Source organism: Strigops habroptila, chromosome 1 (genome assembly GCF_004027225.2).
Source record: "Strigops habroptila isolate Jane chromosome 1, bStrHab1.2.pri, whole genome shotgun sequence".
Taxonomy (NCBI): Eukaryota; Metazoa; Chordata; class Aves; order Psittaciformes; family Psittacidae; genus Strigops; species Strigops habroptila.
The window spans coordinates 44,653,041-44,678,871 of NC_044277.2; the positions used below are offsets into that span (position 1 = coordinate 44,653,041).

General features: G+C 37.0%; 3 protein-coding genes across 6 annotated transcripts in view; 1 reads left to right on the forward strand and 2 right to left on the reverse strand.

Moving 5' to 3' along the window:
• B4GALT6 (beta-1,4-galactosyltransferase 6) overlaps positions 1-3,706 on the forward strand; it is a 33,069-nt gene extending 29,363 nt beyond the window's left edge. For all 4 annotated transcript variants that reach the window (XM_030490253.1, XM_030490244.1, XM_030490262.2 and 1 more), the window contains one exon: positions 130-3,706. In XM_030490253.1, the coding sequence (XP_030346113.1) occupies positions 130-277 (148 nt within the window). In that variant the 3' untranslated portion in view covers positions 278-3,706. The remainder of the gene's footprint in view (positions 1-129) is intronic.
• LOC115609706 (transthyretin-like) lies at positions 168-11,586 on the reverse strand. The gene is made up of 4 exons (XM_030490285.1): positions 11,455-11,586; positions 9,576-9,706; positions 6,859-6,994; positions 168-5,086 (listed from the first exon to the last, which is right to left on the reverse strand). The coding sequence occupies exons 1-4, from the start codon at positions 11,521-11,523 to the stop codon at positions 4,979-4,981; spliced, it is 444 nt and encodes a 147-aa protein (XP_030346145.1). The 5' UTR covers positions 11,524-11,586; the 3' UTR covers positions 168-4,978.
• A 1,945-nt stretch (positions 11,587-13,531) lies between these two features.
• TTR (transthyretin) lies at positions 13,532-21,711 on the reverse strand. The gene is made up of 4 exons (XM_030490275.1): positions 21,426-21,711; positions 20,505-20,644; positions 15,736-15,871; positions 13,532-13,811 (listed from the first exon to the last, which is right to left on the reverse strand). The coding sequence occupies exons 1-4, from the start codon at positions 21,492-21,494 to the stop codon at positions 13,704-13,706; spliced, it is 453 nt and encodes a 150-aa protein (XP_030346135.1). The 5' UTR covers positions 21,495-21,711; the 3' UTR covers positions 13,532-13,703.
• Between the last annotated feature and the right edge of the window lie 4,120 nt (positions 21,712-25,831).

Genomic DNA, 25,831 nt, shown 5'->3' on the forward strand with positions numbered 1-25,831 from the left:
GGCTGAGAGGTAGTTTCATAATTTAAAGCATATTGCAAAATGAAATGAATGTTACAGTATCATGTCTAACATCAATTGAACTGTCTTGCAAATCTTTCTCATATTTTCTTCTTCCAACTCCCCCTGCAGATATAAACTTCTGAGGTATTCCAGAGAACGTCAGTATATTGATGGGTTGAACAATTTAATATATACTCCTAAAATACTTGTCAGTAGATTGTATAAAAATATAACTGTTAATCTCATACCAGAACTTGCTCCTGTTAGAGACTATTGATGAAAGTGGAATGACAAGCTACCCTACCAGAATAAACTTCTAACACTGGAAGCTACTAACAGACACTGTAAAACAAAACAAAACCAACAAGCAGCATCTTAGAATTAGAGATTTTTGACCATTTGATGATGCATATTAGCAATGAGAAGTAAAGTGATTGTATGTACCACGCATTTTATTCTGAAAGAAAACTCAGCAGCTACCACTCAGATGTTTACAGCATGAGACTACTGTTCAAGCCTTCATTCTTCATATTCTCTATCATAACCACTCAACTAAATAAACTGCAGAAAACAGACTTGTAGCTCCTCTGGAAGCAGGGACAGAGGCCTCTTCCAGGAATTTTTTTTATACTAAACTGCCTCCTCCCTCCCCCATATTTAAATGAATGCTTTTGTTTCTTTTTAAAATGTGTTTTGTAAATATGTGATGTAAATTAATGTGTGTACATTGGTCTTAAATTGCTCAATATTTTATGTTTCAGTATGTATTTGAGTGTGTTCTTGTTTGAATTCTATAGGAATGTTTTTATTAGCATGAAAGAACAAGTGTAAAATGTAAGTATGCTTAAAAAAAGGTTATACCTTATGTGAAATGAAGGAAATATTAATTGTTGGCCAGCTATGACTGTAAACTGTTATACTAGTTTTGAGCTCTAGGCCTCCTGCATATCTGTATAGAAAAATCAATTTCATATATGAACTTGCTAGAAAGAAAGCTTTTAATTTTATTTATTGCCAGCAAAATTGTATGATACCCTGCCTGCCATCTAAATCCTATTTATATGCATATTGCATGTGTATTACATAAAATCTTGCAGTTGTTGCGTATTATGATCTACAGGAACTGTTTCCAAGTGTGCCACTAGTGTCAATGTCAGGGATTTTAATGCCTAAAACAGTGTGTCTGGGTGCGTATAGTATTTTGGTATTGTTCTTTTTTTAAAAAAACTTAGTAAACAGCACTTTTATTCCTCCAAAATCAGAAGAGCCAAAAATGTGTCTTCATTGGAAGAATATTAAAGTTAGATTTTTAAGAAAATAATAAAACATAGTTCTAATAGTTCTAATGCTTGTATTGTGGGATTTTCAGAACCACGGTGTTGGTCAAACTGCTCCGCTGATGATGATGATGACATAAGCGGAACCGAAAGCTGGCCAATTCAAAGTGCTTTTTAAAATTCCACTCATAATGTATTAATCAATATAGCTATTTAAGGGCCTGTTCTGGTAGAGTGCTGAGTGCTCCTATGATGCACTGAGTATCCTCAAGTCAATGACTTTCAATGAGATTGAGGTTGCACAGTCCAACTAAGGATTGGTCCTTTCTGTTTCTCTATTTTTGTGGTGGTGTATGCATAACTAGCCCCTTTCCTTGGCTTATAATGAAAAACATATCTTCTTATTTTCTGTTCACTTGTAATGTTATGCTACCTAAAAATATCCCACTGCTAAGCATTATTATCTTTTTCCAATATTTTTTTACATCCCTTGTTAATACTAAGGAAAAGGACCAGATCATTTATTTTCTATGTTAACGCAAAGATATTGACCAAGTTCTACTAAGCTGTTCTGTTTGTCATAGTTACTCAACTCTTTAGGAACCAAAGACTGACTTCTGCTCCCATGAAGAATGGAAAGCAGTATATAATAAGAATTGTTTATCCATAGAGTGTTCTGTAAGAGTGTTGACAAAGAATGCTAACTTTAACTCCTTACTCTGTGTTGGTTTTCTGAATTGCTACCACAGATGGTGTGGTGCTTTGTATATTTGAGTTTGTTTGCCATAAACACCTTTTATTTCTTTGACATCCCAGCAGAAAATTTTGCCCTTAGCAATTCCTCAGTAAAGTTATGAGCTTAGTTGTAGGCATCCCAAATATTTAGTAGAAATATAATGATTTAAGTAGTTGAGAATAATTTAAACCATATTGGAATTACCTTGAAATCTACCAGTTAATCTAATATGCTTTAGGAATGATGTAATGCAATAAAAATAACAAAGAGCATAAAGTGGACAAAACATCCTTAAAAAGCATGCTTAAGTGGTTTGATCACCTCTTCATACATTTTTCTATAACTGAGTGTATAGAATATTCTGAAGCATATAGATAAAGGGGAGATAATACACTGTATGAACAATTATATGTTCAAAATAAAACTAGTCTTACTCCATAACAGACTTACTATAATTCTTTAAGAACTGTTGAATAAATTTTTAAATCCCTAATGTAATTTTGAAGTGATTTCTGGTTTTCAGTACAAGTTCACCTACAATTTAACACGTATGATTAAGAAACATCCTTTCGTACTGTAGGTCTGTACTGTTTTCTGAAGCATGCTTTTGTGCCCATTTGTTAGTCATTCTGTGAAATTACTGTGCGATCTTTAAAAATTCTAATGCATATATATGTATATATACACACATATATGCATACTATATTACACATATGCTGTGGCTGAGCTAATATAACTTTACAGCTCCAAGTGATTAATCATGTATGGTTTTGAAAAAATGTGATTTAAACCAGTATGTGAATGGATTATGACATATAACTGAGTTCGTAAAACATTTCTAGTTTGATGCCCCAAAGTGATAGATGTTAAATTATGAATTGTTAACCAGCGTTCTTCTCTAAATACCTTTTATCACTTTGCTGGGAACTTTTAAAAGTTGCCATCTTAAATTACATCAAAATTGTGTTTGTATACTACCTGCTTGAACTCAGTACTATTCTGCAGTAAATTTTAATATAGACAGTGCCTTCAAACAAAATAAATGTGATGCAGAACTATGAGTTGTGCACATTCCTTTTGATATTTTCATGATTCTTGTAAAATGTAGAGAGAAGCCAATCACATTGGCTTTTGCATTGCTTTCAAGGCAAATTAAGGATGTCTTCCCTTCAAGGAGTGAGCATGGAGGGAGAAGAGAGTATTTTACAAGATCCTGAAGGTCTTGCAAATTAACAAGTAAAAATGTTACAGAAATATTAACAGTGGAATCTGGTTGATATGCTACGGTACTCTTCAGCCCATTTGCTGTGTTTCAAATTAAAGGAGAATATATAATATAAAATCCATTTTTCAATAGACAGTATATTGAAAAGCAAGTGCAAAATGTCCTTTTTCTTGGATCTTGCCAGTCTATTTTTCTATCATTATGTTTACTAATGACTATGTTGTAGTGGGTAACTAATGAGCCAGTTATTTAAAAATATTGAAAGGATCCATTGCATATCAGCAAGAGGAAGTGTACTTAAGATTATTTTATTTTTAGAGGTATGTAAGATAGGCTTAATGAAAAATGCACTGAAACTAATGCTGGGAATTTCCTGTGTACTATCATCGTTTTGGTTTTTTGTTGTTCATGCAAATGTTTGTACTTTTTTATCATTGTCTTTTATGAAATATAATGTTCTAAAGATTGCGTTGGCTCGTTTATTCTGAGGTTCTGTGGAGAATGTATCTTCTTTGAGTTTTGTTTATAGTCAAAGAACTCATTCTTCTAGTGCTCAGTTCCTTGAAGTAACAACAAAAGGGTCACTTGGCCAGCAGATACATCAGGTTAGGCAGTGATGGGATCAAACCATAGGCTAACAAATTGTTTTCCCTTTATTGGTATTTATGCTTTCAGCTTCTGGTTTTATTAGGACAAATGACTCCATGTCTTAGCATGCTTTTCCAAGACAGGGTGGTGAGTCTGTTGAACCTCCTAATGGCTCTCTAAGTATTTCAGTTCAGGAACAATCTTCCTTTTATATGGATTACAAAAATGGGAAATAGAAGGATTTATCCCTATTTCTCCTAGCATTAAATAGGGAGCTGGTTTTCTCAGGAATCATCAGTTGTCCTTATTTTTCTTTGTATCTTATTGCTATTACAAAAGTGTCTGATGGTTAGAGGTATGCAAGGTATTTTTGGGAGTGCTTCATCTGGGGACAAAGGTATTTGCACAATTTTATGAAAATACATGAATAAACTTGTTAAGTATGTTTGATGTGTATACTTTTCTGCAGGACTGGATATGGACTCTTCTTGAAAGAGTCGCCAGCTACAATATATTGGAAAGCAGGGAAGAAGGCATTTTAAGTATGTGTAGCATCCTTAAATGCTATTCTACCTTGCTGTCTCTTTTAAGCTGCTTTTGCTTCTGTATCTTAAAAATCAGAATCTGGTGATTATGTGGCATCCTTGGTAGCAGTCCCACACAACTTCATCTGTTGTGGGCTTCAGTAATAAAGTGTAGATGATGATAGATGGTGGATTCCATTTCCTGTGGGCTTACTTTTCATGAGACACCTTTCAGATGTGTTTTGTTCTCTTCCTTTGCAAGAAGGAGTATAGTTTATTAACTTCATGGAAGACTTTGATTTATTCTCAGAATTCCAGTAATGGAGTTTCAAGGCTTTTTTTTTTTTTTTTTTTTTTTTTTAAGCTTAATGTGTTTTTTCAAACCCTAAGTTTTTATTCAGAAGAACAATACTTACAGAATACAGAAATAAAGAATACTTTTATTCAGAAGAGTATTTGAAAACAAAGTTAATACATATTTTTCCTAAAATTAACAAAGTGAATAAACAAGTTACTATTAGTGATTTACTATGTAATCTAAAGCTGTTGATACAGTCAGAAACTAAGTTCTTACCATTGATGGAAGCTTTAATTTACACATCTAAATTGTCATCCTTAATATTAGCTTTTATTCCACTGGTTCACTGACTACTGCTGTAGTTGAGTAAGAAAAGGGACTGAGGAGAACAACAATGGAGTAATGTCGATAACTACCATCATTAGCCGTGAACACCATCTGGAAAAAGAAAAAAACCAAATACAAGATAAATGAGAAGTGATCTCTAGATATGAGCCTAGATGGAACCATTGTAATAATTTTACCTAACCTCCCACAAAACTTTGGAAATACCTTCTCTTGTGGTGATTTGATCACCGTGATCTGTGATTGCCTGTTACGCACAGTTATTCCACATGTTAAATATCCTTTTCTAAAAGCATCCCTGTCACTTATATTATTTAAAATTTCATCAAATATATCTATTATCCAAATAGGGGTTTCCTTGTTGGTACTCATAAGTGGTTCCTTATTGAACCCTATTGACTGTCTTTATTAAAAATGGAAAAATAAAAAAGGCATTCTTTCAAGTATTTGATTTATTTTTTTTTTTTTTTTTTTTTTTTGCTCCTATGAAGTCCTGAGCTTTGAGGAACAGAATTAAACATAGTGTTACAGTCACTACCATCAGGCTAAAATATGAAGCAATGAGTTTCTTCTTTACATACCTAGGAGATAGAGAAGGATTGCGTTAGTCCTTTGGCCACAACATTGTAATAACCCTATATCTGAATGATTTATAACAGTCCTTTTAACATCTGTCCCAGCTCATGTCCTGTCCTTTGATTTCTTCTTTTACATAGTAGATTATTTTGTGTTGTGAGATGATGGGTGTCAAATTTTAAAATATATACAGTCTAATAATTCTGTGGTGGATAGCTTCTGCTCCTTTCAACATTAATAAAAAAGATGCATATGAAACAACCAGTGAACTGAGTAAAACATGATGTTCCCCACTGAGGCTTTTTTTTAAGAAAGGAGCTCTTGCACTCTGGATTAAATTTATTTCTAGTCTGGAATATAGACTTAAACATTATCTTGATGTCTAATAAATTTATTGCATGCTGTAAATCTTTCATCTTGCCTCTTTTATTTCAGTTATCATAGAAGGCAAGACTATCCAGTGTTAACCTTCATTGTTGTCTAGAATAAGAATGTCATTTCTCATCCATTTCAGGGGTGCAGAAACAAAATTTAACCCACGTGTTTGCTATATTTTCTTCAAGGAGATGAGGAATGGCTGTTTGGGCAGCAGTTGCAAACTGTATGGCTGGTGGTGTTAACTGGTCTGTCACAGTCCAGCAAACAATAATACAGGACTGCAGCTGCTACTGAAAGCTCATATGAAAGGGCTGGTGCTGTGGAGAGAAAGGGGGGAGCCCCCATGGTGTCCCTAACCCCGTAGTTTGCCTCAGTTGGTACCTGGTTTAGACCACCTTCCTCTAACCAATGTATCTGTCCCATACAAACTAAAAAGGCCTGTTATACTTTTTTTCTGTTGAAAACTGAGGATCCAAGCATCCAGAATGCAGTTCATGCTTCCATTATCATTAAAAATCTAAATTATAAACTTTGTCTACAGCTGTGAAAATTCTGAATCCAAAAAGCAGAAAAATTCTTTTTCCAGGAGACTTAACAGGATACTCCACCTGTTTTTCTCCCTTAGGTGTCTAGAATAGTTGTGAAAAGAATCACAGGCTTAAGTAGAGGTAGAAGGATGGAAAACCTCTTTGTAAGTAATGAATCTAAGAGCTTATTGAGACTTAGAAGGAAGTTAGTAATTATATTCTCTCATGAGTATGTTAAAAAGCTTTGAGGCTATAGATTTAAAATGTTAATGCAGAAACACTTTAAAGTGAAAAAAAAGTTCAACACAATTAGTAATTGAAGCCTAAACATATGAAGTGTCTTTATTCTTTGCAACTAAAGTATAGGAGAAAATGAATACTCACATCAGCATGGTGGTGGAAGGGATTTAAGCCCAGACTCTTCCAATAAGAGGCTGTGCCAAGCTCAATCTTGTACAGCCCTGCTACAAATTGTTCCTTAGTAGTGAGTTCATGGAGCCCGCCGTTGTCATCAGTTTGTCTGTGATGGCAGAAGAATGCACTTTTATATTTTGGTTGAAACCCCAAGAAGAATGCAGTTCTTAGCAATTGAATTTGAGTGATGTTGTGAAGCTTAAGTAATATGATGAATACTTCTATTGATCTGGAATGGCTTATGTCCATCTGTATTATGGATGCTTCAGAGCTTAGCTTGGCATTTGTTATTTCCACCATTGCCACAGCAGATGGCTGCCTGCCATGTCACTACTCTGCATGGTTTGAGGGTGAGCCAAAAGCTGGCATTATTGTTCATAGACTCTTGGCAGAGTCTCGGGGTTAATTAAATTTACCCACTCAGAGAGAAAACTTCAACACTGTTGTAAGAAATGCAGAAGCTCTATGGTGTACTTACTGTTCAAGTAGGGTCAACTCTTGATTTTTCTGTTCTTATTTAGATGTATTGAGTATAAATATTTTTTTACAGTTGGCTATTTGAAATTGGAAGTCTACTATTTGAAATTACTGTAGGTCAGCCAACATAGCCTTATGGAATTCCCTGTTGTCTGTATTGATCAGTTGGCTTTCCATCCTTAACAAACAGATGGTTTTGTTTTATTTGAAGATGCTATCAGTGCTATCCAAGGCCATAGTACTGCCTTGAAATGATACACCTTTGAACACCAGCCAATTTAGAGCTCCAGAATCAATATTGAATTCTGTCTCTCAAACATGTCTCTTGTCTGAAACCTATTTCTGTGAAATAAGTTATGTAATACTAGGTTTTTGATTGGGTAGGTTGTTCACTGCTGGTGCCTGATTTTAGTAGTCACAAACCACTGTTTTGTGTTCTAGCTGCCAAATCTTTTCTGAACATATTCAAATTTCATGCAGAGAAAAATGAAGAATTTAATGCTTTTGATATCATTGTCCAGTGCATTACTTAGGATTTGTGCTTTAATGTAGCTTATAACTATGAGTCATAGAATAACACTTGTAACTTCTAAGATGCTCTGTAGTCAGTTATCAGACTTTTATCCATTCGAATGTCTCTATTTTTTTCTTTGTGTAGATTGATCATTGTTAGATAAATGTTTACTTTGTTAATAAGCTTTCTCAGCTAAATCCAAATATATCTTTAACTGAGAACAGTTATTTCAGAATCTCGTGTTAACATTCAATTATTTACAAATTAACAAGGCTGGAGAGGTTGATTTAGCATTATCACAGTGTTTGCACACCTTATCTTAAGGTTACTTTGTTCTTTGTTTCAAATGTTAAGGATGTTTTCATGGCTTTAGTCAACATCCAGCTGATCCGCCCAATATCTGTATATAAAGCCTCTAAGTTCAGATTTGAAGAGAAGTACACTAAATGCCCTCTTAATGGAAAATTTCATGCATTTCCAGTGACAGAATATGTGTGAAGCTATCTTCTCACTTTGAGGGGTGGATGGCTATTTAACTAGTACAACATGAATAGATTGTTCTTCCCTACCTTGTACAAATATGTGTGGCCTTCATTGTAGCTATGTTTTTTAGGGACACGTATGAGAGCACTGTTGTTTCTGCCAGCCCACTGCTTTATGATACCAAAGAGCTACTTGCATACAGTTTCTCATGGACTGTCTAGAAATGCATCTGGGATCCCACTATTGAAATTCCTGCACTATGTCAGCTTTAGCCCTTATGAGCCCTATCTCTCTTTTTCAGGTAAACAGACTGTTAACAGGCCTGAAAAGGTCTCTGGTGAGATTTTGCGACTATCTTGAAGAGATAAGTGTGGAAGTGGGATGTTGTTTGTTGAATAAAGAACGTTCATTCCATGTACCCTCTATGATTTTTTTTAAATTTAATTTCCAATTGTACTTTGAGTAAAAATTGCGTTTGAGTTTTTAAAGTGTTAGTATATACTAAAATTGAGGTCAATTTTTTTTAAAAAAGTAATCTACGTATGAAATTCTACAATTTTTTTTTTTTTTTAAAGACATGGCAACATTTAAATATCTGGGAGACTCTTTTTCTTGTTTAAAATATAGTTTCTTTTCTGTGGGGAGGAGGTGAGGAAGCTTTATCCTCAAATTTTCTCCTTTGGCTGATTCCTTGTTCTTGAAGTAAAGACGACTATCAAATATGGGGTTGTATATGTTCAAAACAGTTTTATGTTTTCTTTCTGAAACTGTGGTGCTGAATTAAATGCAAATCCATTTAGAAAGAAGGAAAATAGCCAGCAAAGGTACGATTCTCAACCGGAGTCTTAGTTTAAAAAAACCTAAGAATCTGACTGATTCTTCTGGTAACAATGCAGCAGTTCATTGCTGGGTACTAAAAAGTAATATAATCCTTTGTAATGAAATTGAAGATAAGATATGATTGAATTAAAGGGCACTTTAAAATACTTTCTTGGGCTCATAGTAATTATAAAAGCATTATAAAACCATTTTGGTAGTTGAAACTGTAGTACAGTTAAAAGACACTCAGCAGCAAATTAATTCAGTAGTATGTTACTTTCCTCTGAAGAAAAAAAGACATCTCATGTTAGAGAATGTGAAACTGGTTTTTCAACTATTTGCCCTCTTCCCATTGCCTTTCCCTTCTTTCACTCACTATTTTGGTATTACTTACTTTGAGTTTAACAGTTCCCAAGATCCATCTGCAGCTTCTTTATATAACTTAACTGGAACATTTGGAGCTGGACTTCCTCGGACTGAATCCAGAATTTTTATAAAAAGAGGATGCTTGGAGTCAGCAGAATCCTTCAGATAGGAAGAGAGAATTTTTATATTGTAAGAAGGGTTCTCAATGGTGCATAATAAAGCAGTAAGCACTGTTATTCTTTAGATCTACAGAGTATACCATATTTTTCTCGACAAGATCACTGTGTACTGCAGAAATGTAGCCTAAAGCTTTCTGGGGGCTGGATACTGGGTAGAACTAGGAAGGAGGATGTCAGGAGCCATCGGAGTATAGCTATGTGCGCTGGAGAGGCACTGCAGCTGTGTGTGAGTACACATTTCTGTTTTCTATTTGCATGGCTTAGGTAAACCTCATCTCCACCGTGAAGTTGTAACTAAATTGTGACCTCAACACAAAATAATTAACTCACCAAAGGTAGTAGGAATGTTTAAAAATCTGTCAACTCTTTATTTTGGAGTGGTAATTCAAGCACAGATTTCTGGATTTGAGAACCTGTGATGTCTTGTTGCCATGGAGTTATCTTCATATTCCTGTAAACTTGAAAAGCACCACATAAGGAGCCTCTACTTATGTTGGATCAGATTTGTCAGTTCCTGGCAGCTGTGCAGGGATAGGAGAGGAAAATCTTCCCTCCAAGAAGGGATGGCTGTAGTTGCACTCCCAGCATGTTCATTGCAAACAATGGTTATGCCTTTGTTTTACCTACTCAAAAGTAGAGTTGAATCAGGACTTTGACCTTCCCTTACCAAAGTCTGTAGATGAAAAGTGAGAAAATAGAGCTTTGTGAAAGGTGCTAATCAGGGATGATCTCAAAATAGCAATCACTGATCTCCATTTAATCATTGCAAACTGAATTGTGATGTAGATGGTAAAAACTAAGAGCCCTCTCTTACATCCCCTCTTACAGTCTGTGATGTATTGAGCGTCCCATCGGCCAGGACTCCTGCCCTATATCAGACCAACGTATCTGCATGTATCTATACTGCTTGTATGCCCTGACTCCTCATATTACCTTTCTGGAATGCAGAGGCTCTTCCCCGGTGTTCTAAGGCACTGGCAAGGGGGGAGGCTTCAGTGCCAGCACTTTTTTTCCTGTCTTTTACACCCTGGGAGGTCAATGAAAGTCTACTTCCTCACAAAGGTTGGTCAGGTGTTCATTTTCCCAAAGATCAGAGCAGGAGAGGAAGAACGAGTAGGAGGAGAGACAGAGGCAAGTCAATTTTAGGAGAATTTCAGGCTGAAGCATCTGTGTCTGGCTTGCCTTGCTGGAATACATGAGCCCTCTGGAACTGGGATCCTGGCTTTGGTTCTGCTCTTTGCTTGCACTGGTGAGTGTTGATACCTCTTCTTGCTCGCTTGGGATAGAACTGTAGTGGGTAGAGCAGAAAAGGAGAGGACTAGAGAAGGCATTTCCCCAGCATGGGTCTTACTAGAAGAAATTCAATCCCTCACTATAGGATTTTGTTCATTGTGTTATAAGGGCTGTTAGTTTCTTTTCACCAGGCCTAAGGCTTTTGTGTAGTGAATATGGTATTTTTTTCCTTTCAAGTCTTACATTATTTTTGACATAGTTGTTGAGTCTCATGACAAGTGCTGCTTCTGTAACCTTCTCACTAGTCACTAGAAAACAAAAAAGAAGGACCAGAAAAAGAGCAGTAGGAGAGAACCACAGTTGATACATACGGTGAAATCAAAGGAATTGCAATAAAATGGAATAATCTATTTTTCACTTATACTAATTAAAGTATATAAAAAAAGAAAAGCTGGGACTACATAGTATGAAGGACCTCAATCCTGAGACACTTACCGGTGGTGCAGCTTCGGAGAAAAATGCCAGGCCAGCTAAGAAAACGAGAAATACAGAATGAAAAGCCATTTTGTCTACAACTAGGAAGTCTCAGTGTCAGCAAGTGGAAACTGGTGGGATCTCTGATTTTTATATCAAGGCCTCTAAACTGAGGCTACTTATCAGAAAACCCATATGACTTTCAACATACTGATTCATTCTATTTACTTAGTAAACAATGGGAAAATAAGTAACCCATACAAACATGAACCTTGTCTGCAAAAATAAGTGTCTGATATCATTGCCTATGGAAATATTATGACTATTGCCTAGCTCAATTGCAGTATATCTGTTTTCTTGGAAACAATGTTTATTCTGTTTTATTTGTCTCTGTTGAGGAATTAGTGCTTTATAGACCTCATATAATGGAGAGCAATATAAATTTCTTGTCAACTTGTCAATTTCAGTTTCAGTGAGAATTTCGCTGTGGCTTGGCTTGACTCATCCATGTTTGTCTATTAAGAGATTTCCCTCTGTGGTGGCTTTCCCCCCACCTCTCATAAAAGGTAAGTGGATAACATGTGGTTATCTTATGCATTCCCTTCAAGAAAAAATGATACTTTTCATTTCTAGCATGATAACCAGATACCTACATACTCTTTTCTGAAGCATAGCTAAACAGTCTTGTCGCTTCACTTCTCTCTTGGATTCAGTACAAGTTCAAGCACAACTCAAGCCAGCTTCCACCAGATGCATCTGCTTCATTTAAAGGAAATGTTGCTTCTTGAAATTAAAGATCTTTCTGATCTTTGGTTAGACACATGTGTTCACTCTTTTACTAGGTTTATCCTGTCACCAGATGAATGAATACATGCAGAGTAGTTTTTTGGTTTCGTTTTGTTTTTTTTAATGACTACACCTGTATGAGCATACTTTTGTCCTATTTTGAGGGCTGGGCATAAGCCACTGCAAAAAACACCTACTGGTTTTTAAACCCCAGGAATAGCAAGACCCCGTGAAATCTGCATGCTTTAAAATGGGTGCTGTTTTGAAACTATTTGCACTTTGTTGTAAGTATGTGTAGTGTCCAGAGTTGTGTAACTATGGTAGTGTCCAGAAATCACGGAACAAAGTAACCAATTAGTGAAATGTTAAAGGCAAGCTTTTTTGTGAATTCACTTGGTATGCAGTCATTCCAGAAGGCTCTATGTGTAGAGATAAACTCCACTGTCAGTGGCAGGTGAAGGCTGATAGTTTCTGAATGGCATGATTTCAGTAAGTATCTCTGTAGTTTCTGTAATCCTGTTCAAAAACAATTCCTCTGCTTTATGATATTTTAAATACAATAAGCCATAAGTCTACAGAAATCACTGTGAAAGCCCTTGAAGTCTTCAGTCAGTTTATCAACATTATTTGAATCACAGTCACTCTACAGCTTACCTTTTCCTGTTTCTAAAAATATGAAGAGAAATTTAAGATGCTGCTCCTATTTTAGGACTTTTTCTAAATGATAGCTGGAAATTTGACTTATTAGAGATTTAATTGAAATGCACCTGAATAAGAGCCAGCTGGGTTAAAGAAAGATCAAAGTTGTTAAAAATGGTGCTAATTGAAATTGCTTCAGAACTTCCTACATTGATTAAGCAGCAAATTTTCCTCTTGAAACAACACGGTATTGAGGCTTACCTGAAGTTTTAAGTAAAAGTACACAGATTTTAACTCCATCAGCTCTCTGCATATATATATTTCAAGAGTCTTTCAGCATTGTTTATCCTGCTGCTAGGTATTCAGAATTTCTCCTATTTACTCCATGACCCAGTTGATAGCCTGACTGTCTCTTCTGTGTGTAAACTATGAGTAGCATGGATGACTTTCTTATTTTGAGTATGTGTGTTTGGTCAAAGTTTTTCAAGGTAATGCAACTTAATAACTTTCTTAATTTGAGCCAATGCATTTGGTGAGATTTTTTAAGGTAGTGGAAGAAGATAACAGAACCAAATCAAGTGCCATGCCATGCATGTTTTCCAGATGTCTTTTGCACTTGAACGCAAATCATGACACCTTAGAACACAATAAAACTTAACAAATAGAATCAAAATTGTTTTAAAGAAGTAACATTTTATTGACTTGTCTGAAGTTTGCCAGGTTACAAAATGGAAAAAAACCCTAATGTAGCAAAAAGTCATGCATTAGCAGTAGGAAAAACCTTCCTTCTAAAAGCCTACGATAGTTCTAGAGGAGGAGGGCGTTCGTGTAACGACAGTACATGTTTATTCCTTGGGATCAGTGACAACAGCAGTGGTTGAATAAGAGAAAGGACTGAGGAGAGCGGCAATGGTATAGTGGCGGTGACCGGAATCATTAGCAGTGAACACCACCTGGAAAAGAGAAAACTTGTGATCACGATGAGCAATGTATGTTCAAAACTACCTTATTAAGAATAAGGAAGCACACTCTGTTTCATCTGCAAAATACTTTGTCTGTTCTGTCCAGTCAGTGATTTTACCCTTCTGAATGGTAATGCTCCCCATTACTTTGTGATACTTGCTGAAGACTGAGCACTGTGTGAGATTTGGAGTGAGGTCCACAAACAGCTTTGGCTGCGGTGAAGTTGGGTGGAGAGACCTACAGCAGAGTCAGCCAAAATAGTTGATGATGTGGAATGGGAAGATGAGGGGGAGGTATCTCAAAGAACCAATAAGAAAGACGGAGAGATGAAATCCCATCCAGTGACCTTAAATGCAACCTCTGCGTTAGGTGTCCAAGCAAGGTGAGCAGTTGGAGCCCAAATCTGCTTTCTGTACATCAGTGCCTCACTCCTGTTTTCAACACAGCTGGTGATGGGTCAGTTCTTACAGTAAGAACTGAGTAGCTAGACTTGCCAGAACAAGGAGAGATCCTTGTCCTAAGATAATTCAGGTTTGCTGCTCTCCAGATCTGTCCCTTGAACTTGGGACACCTAGTTCCCAGGAACGTATTATCACCAGGCTTAAGCTCCCACTTTCTTTGTCTCTCTTTAGTCTAATATTTGATCCATTTTCTGAACCATGACATGCTTTCTACAAGAGGACTAGAGAGATCCCTCCTACATCCCAGCCCTGCCAAAGTCTAAGCAGCTGGGACACGAGGACTGTAGGCTTCAGATACCTTGTACACAGACACAGACAGTCATTGAATTCTGCCCACTTCCTAGATTAATTTGTTGACCTGTAGGCTATTACGTCAAAGGAAATCTTCATCAACAGCCTAGCTGGAACAGTCTCAAAGAGGTGATTTTAAGCATTTTCTGAGCTGAAGCCCTTCTGTAGGCCCCAGCAACTTTCAGGCATCCAAATGGTTAGGGAATGTTTTTGAGGATTGTTTATTTACCTAAATGATCCAAGCTGTACCTCAGACTTTTATGGACCTGGGTCTTGGTCATTTGTTTTAGTCTCCACAAAGCTTCATAAACTTAGAGTTTAAAATGCATCTACAATACAAACTGTAGCCATTCCAGACTACTTAATTTGAGGAAGTTTAAATTTAATGGTAGATTAAGCCTGAAGAATTTAAACAAAATTTTTGGAAGTTCTAAATGGCATAGAATAGAGCACACAATAAATCAGTGTAGGGCTGAAAACAAAGGGAGGCACAAGGCACGATTATATTGCTGGCCAGCTTATGAAATTTGAGTGTTGATATAACAGCCAACTTTTCCGCTCCCACTATGGTTATTTCATTATATTTTTATGCCTATTTTTTTTTTCCTACTGCATATCTCTGTACTGAGCATCTTTTTTTTTTTTTTTTTTTTTTTTTTTTAAAGGCAAATCAGAAAGAATTGTCTTTTCCTGTAATTACAGGTCATACTAGAATTCAGTGGTTTTCAGGGACTGATATGGGTGAAATACCTCTGATTAAAGAATAACTTATTTCCTATAAAATTAGGGTTTCCAAATCCCTATATTCCTTCAGCAACAATAAAAGTAGACTTTCATTTCTTTTTTTTTTCCCCTTATTTTTTAAACACTGTGTGCTTTTGAATAATGTATCTCTTTTTGAACAAAGGTCCCTGCAACTCTGAATGGGTGAGTGGGCACAGCTCCATTTGGAAGAGCTGTGTCAGTATTTGCAGAGAAATTAGCTACTTGCTTTGGCTTAGCCAGCTATATACTGCCTTTATCTGCCCTTGATCTGTTATGGGGCAGTGAACCATTCCACTGAATTATGCCACTCTTCCAGTGTTAAAAGACTGCAGTTGTTCTTTCCAACTGATGCCACCACACAATATATAGGTTATTAGGTATATTCGCATATACTTACATCAGCATATTCATGGAATGGAGAAAGACCAAGTCCCTTCCAATAAGAGCTGGTGTCAAACTCAACCCTGTATATTCCTTCTACAAACTGTTCTTCTGTTGTGAGCTCATGGATCTCCCCATACTCTGTGGTTTTCCTGTAATGGTAAAATATCTACATAAATATTTTATACTTCCATTTAGATGTTAAACAGGAACAGTCAATGTGGAATATTAAATAGCAGAGGTGCTGCACAGCCAAATTCTACACTGAATGGTTTCTAATCATCTGAAATAATTCCCTCCTCTTATGTAGTGTATGTTTCCATATTGCAGAGCCCGTCCTTGCTACAGACTTATTCATATACATCACAAATCAAAGCTGGCTGGCTTTTTTGGTCATTTCTGTTGCTATAGCAGAGATTATAGTTAAGAACCCTCTTTTAATAGTTAAAGAATCCTCTTTAAGTTAAGAACCAGGTTTAACTTGTACCAAGTGCCCTCTGGAATCAAAAGTTAGCGGCTTAGGAAAAGGATTGGTATGATGAAAGGCAAGATGACAAATCTCAAATTACAATTAAAGAAAGAGAGAAGAGAGATTTTAGTGGAAAATTATTTTGTTCTCTAGTTATTAGCACTGAAGCTATAGGTTTTACCTCGATGCAGTTTTATGTGACCCTGAGTGGTAGTGTCTTGGAAAAGCAATTTAGCATCAAGATTTTATTAATTTGAATTACAGTGCCTTGGTCAAAGAGCACAGATCTCTTCACTGGGTGCCATGTAAATGAACAATAGGAATTCCCAGCTGAGAGAGATTATGTACTCAGCTGTTAACAAAAATATGTAGATGAATGAAGTCCAGAAGCAAGAAAGAAATATAGCTGGCATTGCACCCTATTTGTTTGAAAAGGAGCAAGTTTTGGCTGACAGCTGTTTAAATATCTAAATACTTAGCTGCTAAACCCCATTTATCTCTTTTTCCTCCTATTACTTCTGATTTTTTTTTAACCTTTTTTTTCCCCTGAAAATATTTATTTGATATTTATAGCACTTCGTAACCACGTGATGTATTTGAAGGAAAATGAAGAGAGCCTTGACTTGAAGAACTAGTGGAACTTTCCTGTCTTATGGCAAGAGTAGCTGTCCAGGCAGAAAACAGAAAAGCGTGAGGAGAAAGAGAGGCAGGGGAGAAAGCAATGACACACTGCTTATCAGAGACACAATCAGTTGTGCTATTGCAGCTTTTCTTCTCCAGCTGTTGCCTCCTCCATCTTATTTGTTATCTTTGGTTAATAGTGGTGGATGAAAAAAGTCTGAATGACAGAGCTTTTGCTTAAATTAAGAAGTAGCAGGATTGGAATTGCCATGCTAATTTTCAGGTTTTCTTATATTTCAAGTTTAGCACTTTGAAGACTTACAAAAGTCTCACTAGTCCAATACAAGTGAAATCAACTGTATCCAGGGTAGACGGAACCTGCAGAGAACCGAAGCCCTATTTGAAACACGGCTCACAGGCAATTTGTGAAGTGCACACACCTGTTTTAATTCAATTAGTATTTCCTGGCTTAACCTATATTGCTTTAATAAAAGGCAGTTAGGTAAAAGGAGGAAGAATTCATTGAGAAGTGTCCTTGAAACCATGAAACACATTTGCTAAGATCCTGCAGAAGTGTTCAGAGTACAAGTGAGCAGTTCATTTACAAACCAATTAAAAGGAAAAATAGTGTCTACCTCAAAATCTTTGTTCATGCAAACAAATAAGTTTTAGTTGGAGAAAAGTGTGGATGCATCTTGAAGGGTGCTTTCCCTAATGAGTGCTGACCCAGAGTTGCAGATGTTAATTATACAGAACAGTTGGGAAACTGGAAACAAGAGTTCACTTGAAGACTCTGGCCCGCCACCAGGAGTTAATGGCACTTCATTTTAGTTATTAAGTGATAGTCATTCAATGCAAGTGGTCTCACAAGCAAAGCCTTCAGCGTTACTGCTGCATTGACAGCCAACAGGACAGTGTGCAATTTAGAGCCTGGATGGGATTAGCACAAGGCAGAGGATACCCTGCATTCAGCACGGGTAACAAAATGCTGCAAGCGATTCCTTTTGAACAACACTTGTACTTCTTTCTGAGTTGAGGAGTAAATATAGTATGGTTGTTTATACTTACTAGGATGCAGACTGCCAGCATCTGCTGTAAGATGGACAGTCGAGTTAAAAAAGCTGTACTTTTCCAGCAGAAAAATTGCAAACCACTGGTTAAGCTACTACGGTTCCAGCTTAGGCTGCAGTCCCAATGTGCTTTTTCACTGTCTGGACCTTAGTTATATATTGTGACCGGGCTAAATCTACACAGCCTATGCATTGCCTTTATGCACTCTTGGGCTACATACTGCACTGAGATAAAATCTGTGCTAAGATGCAGACTGCTGAGGAAATACCTCGGGAAGATGAATTATTATTTTGGAGTTTTTTTAAAAAAAGAAGGATGGTGGGAGAGCCACTCAAATATGCTGCAGTCATATTTTATGATTTACAACCTACGTCACATGAGAACTATGTTTGGTGAATGCAACTCTTGATCTATACGATACGACCTAGATTTCCAAGAACATGTGAGGAGTGAGAGGGTCAAAGCTAGGGAGGAGCTCATATAGAACCCAAATCACATGCTTCCCAGTCTCTGTGCCCTCAGGCCTTCCTCAGAGTGCGTCTCAGCTCAAGTTATCTCTCCTTGAATATTTTTGGTTAGACTAATTTTGAAATAGACCTCTTAATAAAGTTAGCTGTTGCTATGCGAACTTCCTCCCTGTCTCTTAAACACCATTGCACCAAATTCACCAGTTGCTAGATGCATTTGCTTAATTCCCTAAAATGTGTTCATAAAGTAAAAACAAAAAAACAAAAAGGTAAAAAAATAAAATAAAAATTAATAGATATTTGTACAAAATGTATTTTACCATATGCATCTGCTAGGTACTGTAACTTACAAATGTTATTAACCTGACAGGAGTAGTTATAGACTGTATTCTTTGATTGCATTCAGATTCTTGTCTGCTTTAACACAAAGAAACTCTGGGTTCCCCAAATTAAAAAAAAAAAAAAAAAGAGAAAAAAGAAATATAATGTGAAAACTCAGTTCAAACAAGTGTCATCAGCTAGTCAAAGGTATCACTGTGAGAAACCTTTGTTAAGACGCAAGTCAAGGGAAAGATCAAAATCTTCATCTGCAATAAAAATTGTGATTTAATGTTCCTCCACTGCCTTTCCCCAGCAAAGTGGTTCTCCCTTGCCTAGGGTTAATCTCAATTTACATTTCAGGCGAAGGGATTTGATTTTCTCAGGAGTGTGCTGACCTAAAGTGTTGACAGAGGTTGGCTGAGCAGAACTGCAGGATTTGTCTCCTTGGGCATGTTGAGACCAGCATTGCAAATTGGACAAGAAAACACTGTTATGTTACAAAACTGAGGGCATGTAACACCAATGTTACGTTTGTCTTACTCCTCTGTAAATTGTATTTTGTATTATATATTCAAGAGCACTTGCAAAGCATTTGAAATAATCTGGGTTTCCTAATAATGGCGGAAATACTCATTAAGGACAAGACATTATCCTTGTCTCTGCTTTCACTGAAAACAATGTACCATTTTTAAATGGTGTTTCTCTGTTCACTATAGTATGTAAATCCATTCTGAGACTAATTTGTTCCTGCGTGTTTAACATGCAGTATTTGGGAGTGGAGGTGTTTGTTTCTCCTTCGGTCTCCTGACCTTGTTCCTTTTCAATGGGGAAAAGTAATTTTGTTTTGAGTTTTAGAGAAAGAAACCCTTCAGATGGAGAGAAAGGTATCTATCTCCTTGCAGTCTTCTCTGGGTTTTTTTTTTTTCTGCAGCTTTTATGTAAATCATGCTATAAAAATCCTAGGAAAAGACAGTTAGATGCTCTGGTGGCTCCTGTCCATGCTTGTGCTTATCATTCTGTGCTTGAATATCCTGCTGTTACTAAAGATTTCTCTTGATTGATTTAAAAATCTGGTTATATGAGTTGTTACAATGAAACCTAAATGCCTGAATATCATCTCACCTATTTGAATTCTAGTAAACTGTATTCCTCTGTTACCATACTTCTCCCACAGATTGAAGAGAATAGTATTATTGCCTTCCCCTTAGTGATGCTTTATAGGTAGTAAGCTGTCATTCCAGCAAAAGTCATGCAGATATATAGAAATAACCACAAACAAATGTTTCTGTGTTGTGTCACCATGGGACTCCTTAAAACTTTCTGGTCAAGGAGTTTCTTCCAAGCAGTATGTTTGTTAAACAGGAGAAGATGACTAATGTACTTACTATTTGCATGCGTACAGTCAAATCTTACAGAGAGGATTTTGTATGTGACTACTGCTGCAAAATAAAACTCTATATCCGTTGCACATAAAACGGTAGGTTATCTGGATTACCTACAAAATTCTGGTAAATAGGCTTTTAAGGTTTTTTTTTCTTTTTATAGAAATGAAAGATAGTACTGAAGCTAGAAGAAAAATTAATTATTAAACCTATTCCCTTACACAGGTAAGAGGAGCATCTCTATATATTTTTGCAATTGGCATATATTTCAGTCATGGACAAATTCTACTTGAATCTGATGGATTTTAGACCAGAATTCATGTGTTGTTAACAGTGACAATGTGACAGGTGCTAGAAAACATACAGCTTTTTTGATCAGAGCTCCATTCCCTTTATTTCTCAATTGTTTGCCTGAGGCACCTTGAAAATGGCTCCATAAGACCACAAAACTCACCCAGTAGCAAAGTCTTGCCAGCTTCCATCTGCAGCCTTTTTAAAGACTTTAACAGCTACGTTAGCTGCAGGACTTCCTCTGACTGCATCCAGCACTTTCACCATGAGAGGGCATTTGGAGTCAACAGAGCCATGGGACACCTTGGGAAAGCAGGAGAGGTTGAGTAGGAGCTGTTCACCAGCTCTGCGAAAACCTTCTTTCAAAGAAAAGATGGATTTTTATTGCACAATTAACGTTGAATTAAAAGCAGGTTTTTTGAGAAATGGTATTCAAAGGTAGTTCACAAACATCTATTTCTTAAAGCAGACTATCTTAGAGCTTATAGTGATGACTTATTATACACACAGACACACACAAACAGATTGCTTGATAAATATTTAGAGTTGCATATGGCCCTGGGAAAATGTTATAAAGTAGATGTTTTTAATGAGGTCACAAGTAAGAAAATAGTAAATTGTTCTACGTGCTGGCAGAGTATGTTAGCCTAGGAAACCAACAAAGAAATATCTCTGACATCCCTACGGCTGAAAGAATTTGTTTCTTGAGCTTCATTATACTATAAGGAATTAGTCATATGTAAAAAGTATTTTTTTAGTGCTTTAGAGAATCACTTGTTTGGTAAAGAGGTAAAGCTACTTCTGTATTGGAGATACGGGATGTGAGTCATGAACTGACAGAAACAGACAGAAATAAAAGGTCACAACTTTTACATCGGTGACCCTTTCATAATATCATGGAAAAGATGATAAATGGCAAAAAAGAAGTTTTAAGAATCCTGAAGAAGCAACTTCAAAAAATTGGAGTAAAATAACACTCCAGCAATGCCTAATGATTATGGAATTTCATGGATGAGGAGGATGCTAGCCATCTAGAAAATCTCGATTATCATTAATGATTGAGTTTGAATAAAAAGAGACTCACCAGTGGTGCGGCTTCGGAGAGAAATACCAGTCCAGCTAAGAAAACAAAGAGCACAGAGTGAAAGGCCATCCTGTTTGCTGTTAGTGAGCCCTGGTGCCAGCAGCCAGGAGCTGTGGGGATTTGGGATTTTATAGCAAATCCGACAACAAAACAGGCTGCTTATTGGGTGCCCATATGACTCCAAATTTGCTGATTCTGATTATTTGCTTAGTAAACAGTCCAATCCTAGAGTCAGTCCATGAATAGCACTGCCATTACAGTCAATGGAAGGACTGCAGGATCACTAGAGCAAAGAGAATAAGTAACGGACACAAACATGACCCTTGCCTGGGGAGATTAGCCTCGTAGAAAGCCCTCCAGAAAATAACGCAAATGATCTTTGTTTGCCCAGAAATCCAACCAGTTCTAGGAGATCTTCTTTACCTTGCCCTCAGGTTGTGCATGATCATGCCCTAATGCTTCCTCTGTGTCTCCTCCATGTTTCTCTCAATGTATTCGGTGCTTTCTGAAGACCAGTTCCCACATATAGATAGATGCAGACTCAGTATATAGGTGATGGAGTTTGTTCATTGTCTGGCTGAAGTAGTGCTAATGGTCCATGCTGGGAGACAGATTCTGAAGTAGTTCCCCTGCTTGTTGAAAAGGAGCAATGTTTCTTTTTGAAACAGATTTTAGATAGGATCTGAAAACATCTGCCTTTCATCCTAAGGATTCCTAAGGATTCATCTTGCCTAATCTTCAGGTAAACGTTGAGGTTTCCTCTTAGTCCCTGGGCAAAGGTCTCAGAAAAGTGAAATGAGTCCTGTCTTGTGCCATGCAATGCAGAAGGAGCCAAGGCAAATAGCATAGACTGGTAGATTATGGTAACGTATAGCTAATGTTCTAGTTACCAAACTCTTTTTATGCTGGAAATGTTATTATTATGCTCTGAAATGTAACTTTAGGTAAGATGTTTCTCAGGGATGAACTCAGCCCCAACATAAGTTGAGAGAAGATGTCAACTGGGGGTGCAGGCATGGTGTAGCTGGATTTCTCCAGCTGCATGACATAAAAATTGTTCATGCTGTACCCTGTGCTAGTTGAGAGACAAAGAAATAGGTCTGTTTGTCATTTCCTTCTCCCCATGTCCTAAACCACCCTGAGCCTACACTTGTGTTCTCAGGAGCTGGCACACTTAGTTTTTACTGACTTCACAGTATTCTAACAAAAAGCAATTTTACCTCTTAACTTGAATAGAGTTATGATGAAGGTCCTAGAGAGAAGTTACAGACAGTATTCTCCAGTGGGTTTTATGCCTTCAGGCTGCTTTGTGCAGTTGTTCTATTCAGGCAGAGTTGGTTTTTTAAAAAATCTATATTACAGTAATCTCCTGAACTGAGATCAAAGTGCCCTTTGTACTTACAGCAAAGCAGGCTGATACGTAGGTAGCGTTCTACACTTGCTTTGCATGCACATGAAAGTCGATTCAAGGTGCCCAGCAGTAACAAATCATGCTGCAATCTAGTGCTCGTGGGTTGCATTCAGATCTTGGAAAGGTAAATACTGCTCTTAGATCTGTGCATTGACATTTTACGTCATTATTTTGCTCTCATTGTTTGTAAATATTTCTCTGAAGCAGTAATGCTTTGTATGTGAGGAAGAGAAATTATCTGTGTTCTAGTGCAAGCAGGCTGTCCTGTCATTTGCTATCAGCTGTTCTGCAAGGAAAGAAAGGAGCTAATGATATTGGCACCTGCCTACATGTGAAATTGCTCTCCTAAGGGAGAATGACTTCAAAAAAGAAGTATTTTTTCCTAGCTTTTCCTGCAAGGTAGCAGTTTCTGAGAGCTCAGGTCTACAGGGATAGTATATTGAAGCTGTCCATATTACCTATTTTACTTTCCTCTTCTATAACATTGATCTTTCAGCAGCTGTTTTTTAAAGTGAATAAGGAGCATGGAAAATTTCTAACCCCAAATATCAATTTTTTTTCTGGTCCTTCATTTGCTGTTTTTTTCAGCTCTCATCATCCCATATATAGCCTAGCTAGGGATCCTTTGATTATGAGCAGGGGCACTGTTCTGAAGGGAAATTAGACTTTGTGTGATGGTGAATCTCCATTCACATATTTTGCAGATAACTAGATTATTTCTGTACATTCTAAGGTATAGGTGGAGTCAGTGACAAGGTAAAATAAAAATCTTTGTTATTTCTCTGATCTGGAAGGATGCATGGAGCATCTAGAATTTCTACAGAACTCTATTAAAATCCCATGTGAACCTAATTTTAAATTATTACATCCTAGTGAAACCAATGCTCAGACTCAACTTATGCTAATATATTTGCTAATATATGCTAATACTTTCCATAAAATGTATGGGACGGCTCAGGAACTTGGAACAGCTGGCTGAGAAGAATGGTTCTCCCTTGGTTGTGGGAGGGAAAAGGAGAAAGGGGATGGGTAACTGCTGAGCATCCAACAAGTGGTGGTTGTCTATTGCTGTTAAATCTTTTCTGTGCAGTGGGAATCTGAAGCTTATATACTGAATAACTTATCCCATATAAAAAATCTGGGAATGTGAAATAACAAGGGTCTGAACACTGAAGAGTAGGTGAAGCTGGGAAACTCGAGGCTTTCTGAAGGAGTAGGGAAGCTGCCATGAAGAGCAAGAAACAGGGCAGCTCCCAGAGACTGCTAGCAGGATACAAGCCACAAAGTGTAACACAGAGCTTTAGCATGGAGCAATAGCATAAAAGCCCTGCTGCAAGAAAAGAGTAAACAGAGTCACTGAAAACTCCTCAGAAAGAGATATTTAGAAATCCTGGTGTGGAAGAAATAGTAAGGTTACATAGATAATACAGAGATAGCATCAGGCTATTTGGGGGCTAGGGGACACACAACACCCAGAAGACACACACTAAGTTCTTCACCCAGCATACAGGGCAATTAGGGGGCCAGAGAAGAGAATGGCAAAGAGTCCCTGGTGTGCACAGTAAGCTCAGCCTTATGAAAACCAAGAAGTACGATACCCCCAGTTATGGAAAAATTTCAATAATCCTCAAATATGTGAATGCTTTAAGGCTTATCTGAATTCCAAATCAGTTGAAGTTCATCTCTGAAGAATTAGAATTAATGCCTAGTTTTAATGAAAGCATGTTCCCTGCTCGGAAACATTACAGTGTTCAGGTCAAGAACAAACATGTCCTGCTAATACTCTTGTTTATGTCAAGGATTTTTCCAACTGCACTATGGTACTTTTCTCTCTCTTCCATGAAGTCTCACACACTTATGCTTGTTTTACATAGATAAGCTCCTTATACTCTGCTCCATTCCCTTCTGTTTGAATTTATTTAGAAACTCAACTGCTTCTAAACAACAAACTGCTCAGACAGGCTGGAATATCTGACTTTAACCATAAAGACCTGTAAACTTATCCTGTGACACTGGAGTGAAAGGGGCTGATAGGTGGTAAACCATTCAGTAATCTGGATAGATTTACACAGTGCTTTCCAAAGAATTAATAAATTCCTGAGCCCTGAAAAAAATCCTTTCTACAATATAGAGACCTGAATGTGACACCTTCTCTCACTTTTCTGGAGTAACGTTCCATAGGGACTTATAGGAAAAGTCCTCTCAAAAGAATTTACCTGTCAAAGAAGTTTGATTTTTCTGAACCAGAGTCAAGAACTCATTGAGTTTTACTGCCAGCTGAGTTGCTGTGGCAGACCTCTGGCATGTCAGTGAGTGTTCAATGCAGTAACTGCTGAAGCCAGTGAGAGATTTTGTGTTGACTTCCCTACTTGCTAATTATATCACATTTTCCCTCTTTGCAAAGCCAGGGATAATACTTTTCTAATTAAAAAATGTGCTCAGGGAGGTTCATGTTTGAGCTTGAATTTCAATTCCTAAAGGATTGCACTAAAAACAGTGGCATTTCAGGAGTGTGTGGTGTGTGCATGTTTGTCAGCCTGCTGTCTGCTTTGAATTTCTATGAGGACTATGTCTGTATTTACAGTTTTAGTGATCATTTCCAGATTTCTTTGTTCATAGGATTAACACTGGCTATTTTAATGGGAAGTAAGGAAACATTATTGCTCTTAAACAGAAAAATAAGAAAATCATCCTTATCTTGTAACCTATATCAGATACAGTTAATTTGAAAATGAGGAAGTGAATACCCTTAAGAAACAATTTAGGTGACAGATGGGTTGAGCTTCAGGAATAAAATCAGTTTTCGATCATTTCAAGGTTATGTCCAAGGAGCATCCTGGGACATAGCCCGAAGTCCAAAAAAAGAAACATCTAAATAGATGGTTGTTGCTTTGGGGCATTTGTAATGTATCAATTCACTTGGCACTGGCTGATCTCCGCAGGCTTTTGCTCTGAACTGTTTAAACTCCAAGGTCATTGGGCACTGATCACTATG

Excerpts from the sequence above, each read along its gene's own strand:
- LOC115609706 (XM_030490285.1), bottom strand. The coding sequence starts at position 11,523 with ATGGCTTTTCATTCTGTATTTCTCGTTTTCTTAGCTGGCCTGGCATTT. Across the intron at positions 9,707-11,454 it reads TCTCCGAAGCTGCACCACCG|GATTCTGCTGACTCCAAGCA; the intron begins GTAAGTGTCTCA and ends TCCTATCTGAAG. Across the intron at positions 5,087-6,858 it reads CCTTCCACCACCATGCTGAT|ATGGTGTTCACGGCTAATGA; the intron begins GTGAGTATTCAT and ends TTCTTTTTCCAG.
- TTR (XM_030490275.1), bottom strand. The coding sequence starts at position 21,494 with ATGGCCTTTCACTCTGTGCTCTTTGTTTTCTTAGCTGGACTGGTATTT. Across the intron at positions 15,872-20,504 it reads TGGCAAGACTTTGCTACTGG|GAAAACCACAGAGTATGGGG; the intron begins GTGAGTTTTGTG and ends TTACCATTACAG. Across the intron at positions 13,812-15,735 it reads CATTCCATGAATATGCTGAT|GTGGTGTTCACTGCTAATGA; the intron begins GTAAGTATATGC and ends TCTCTTTTCCAG.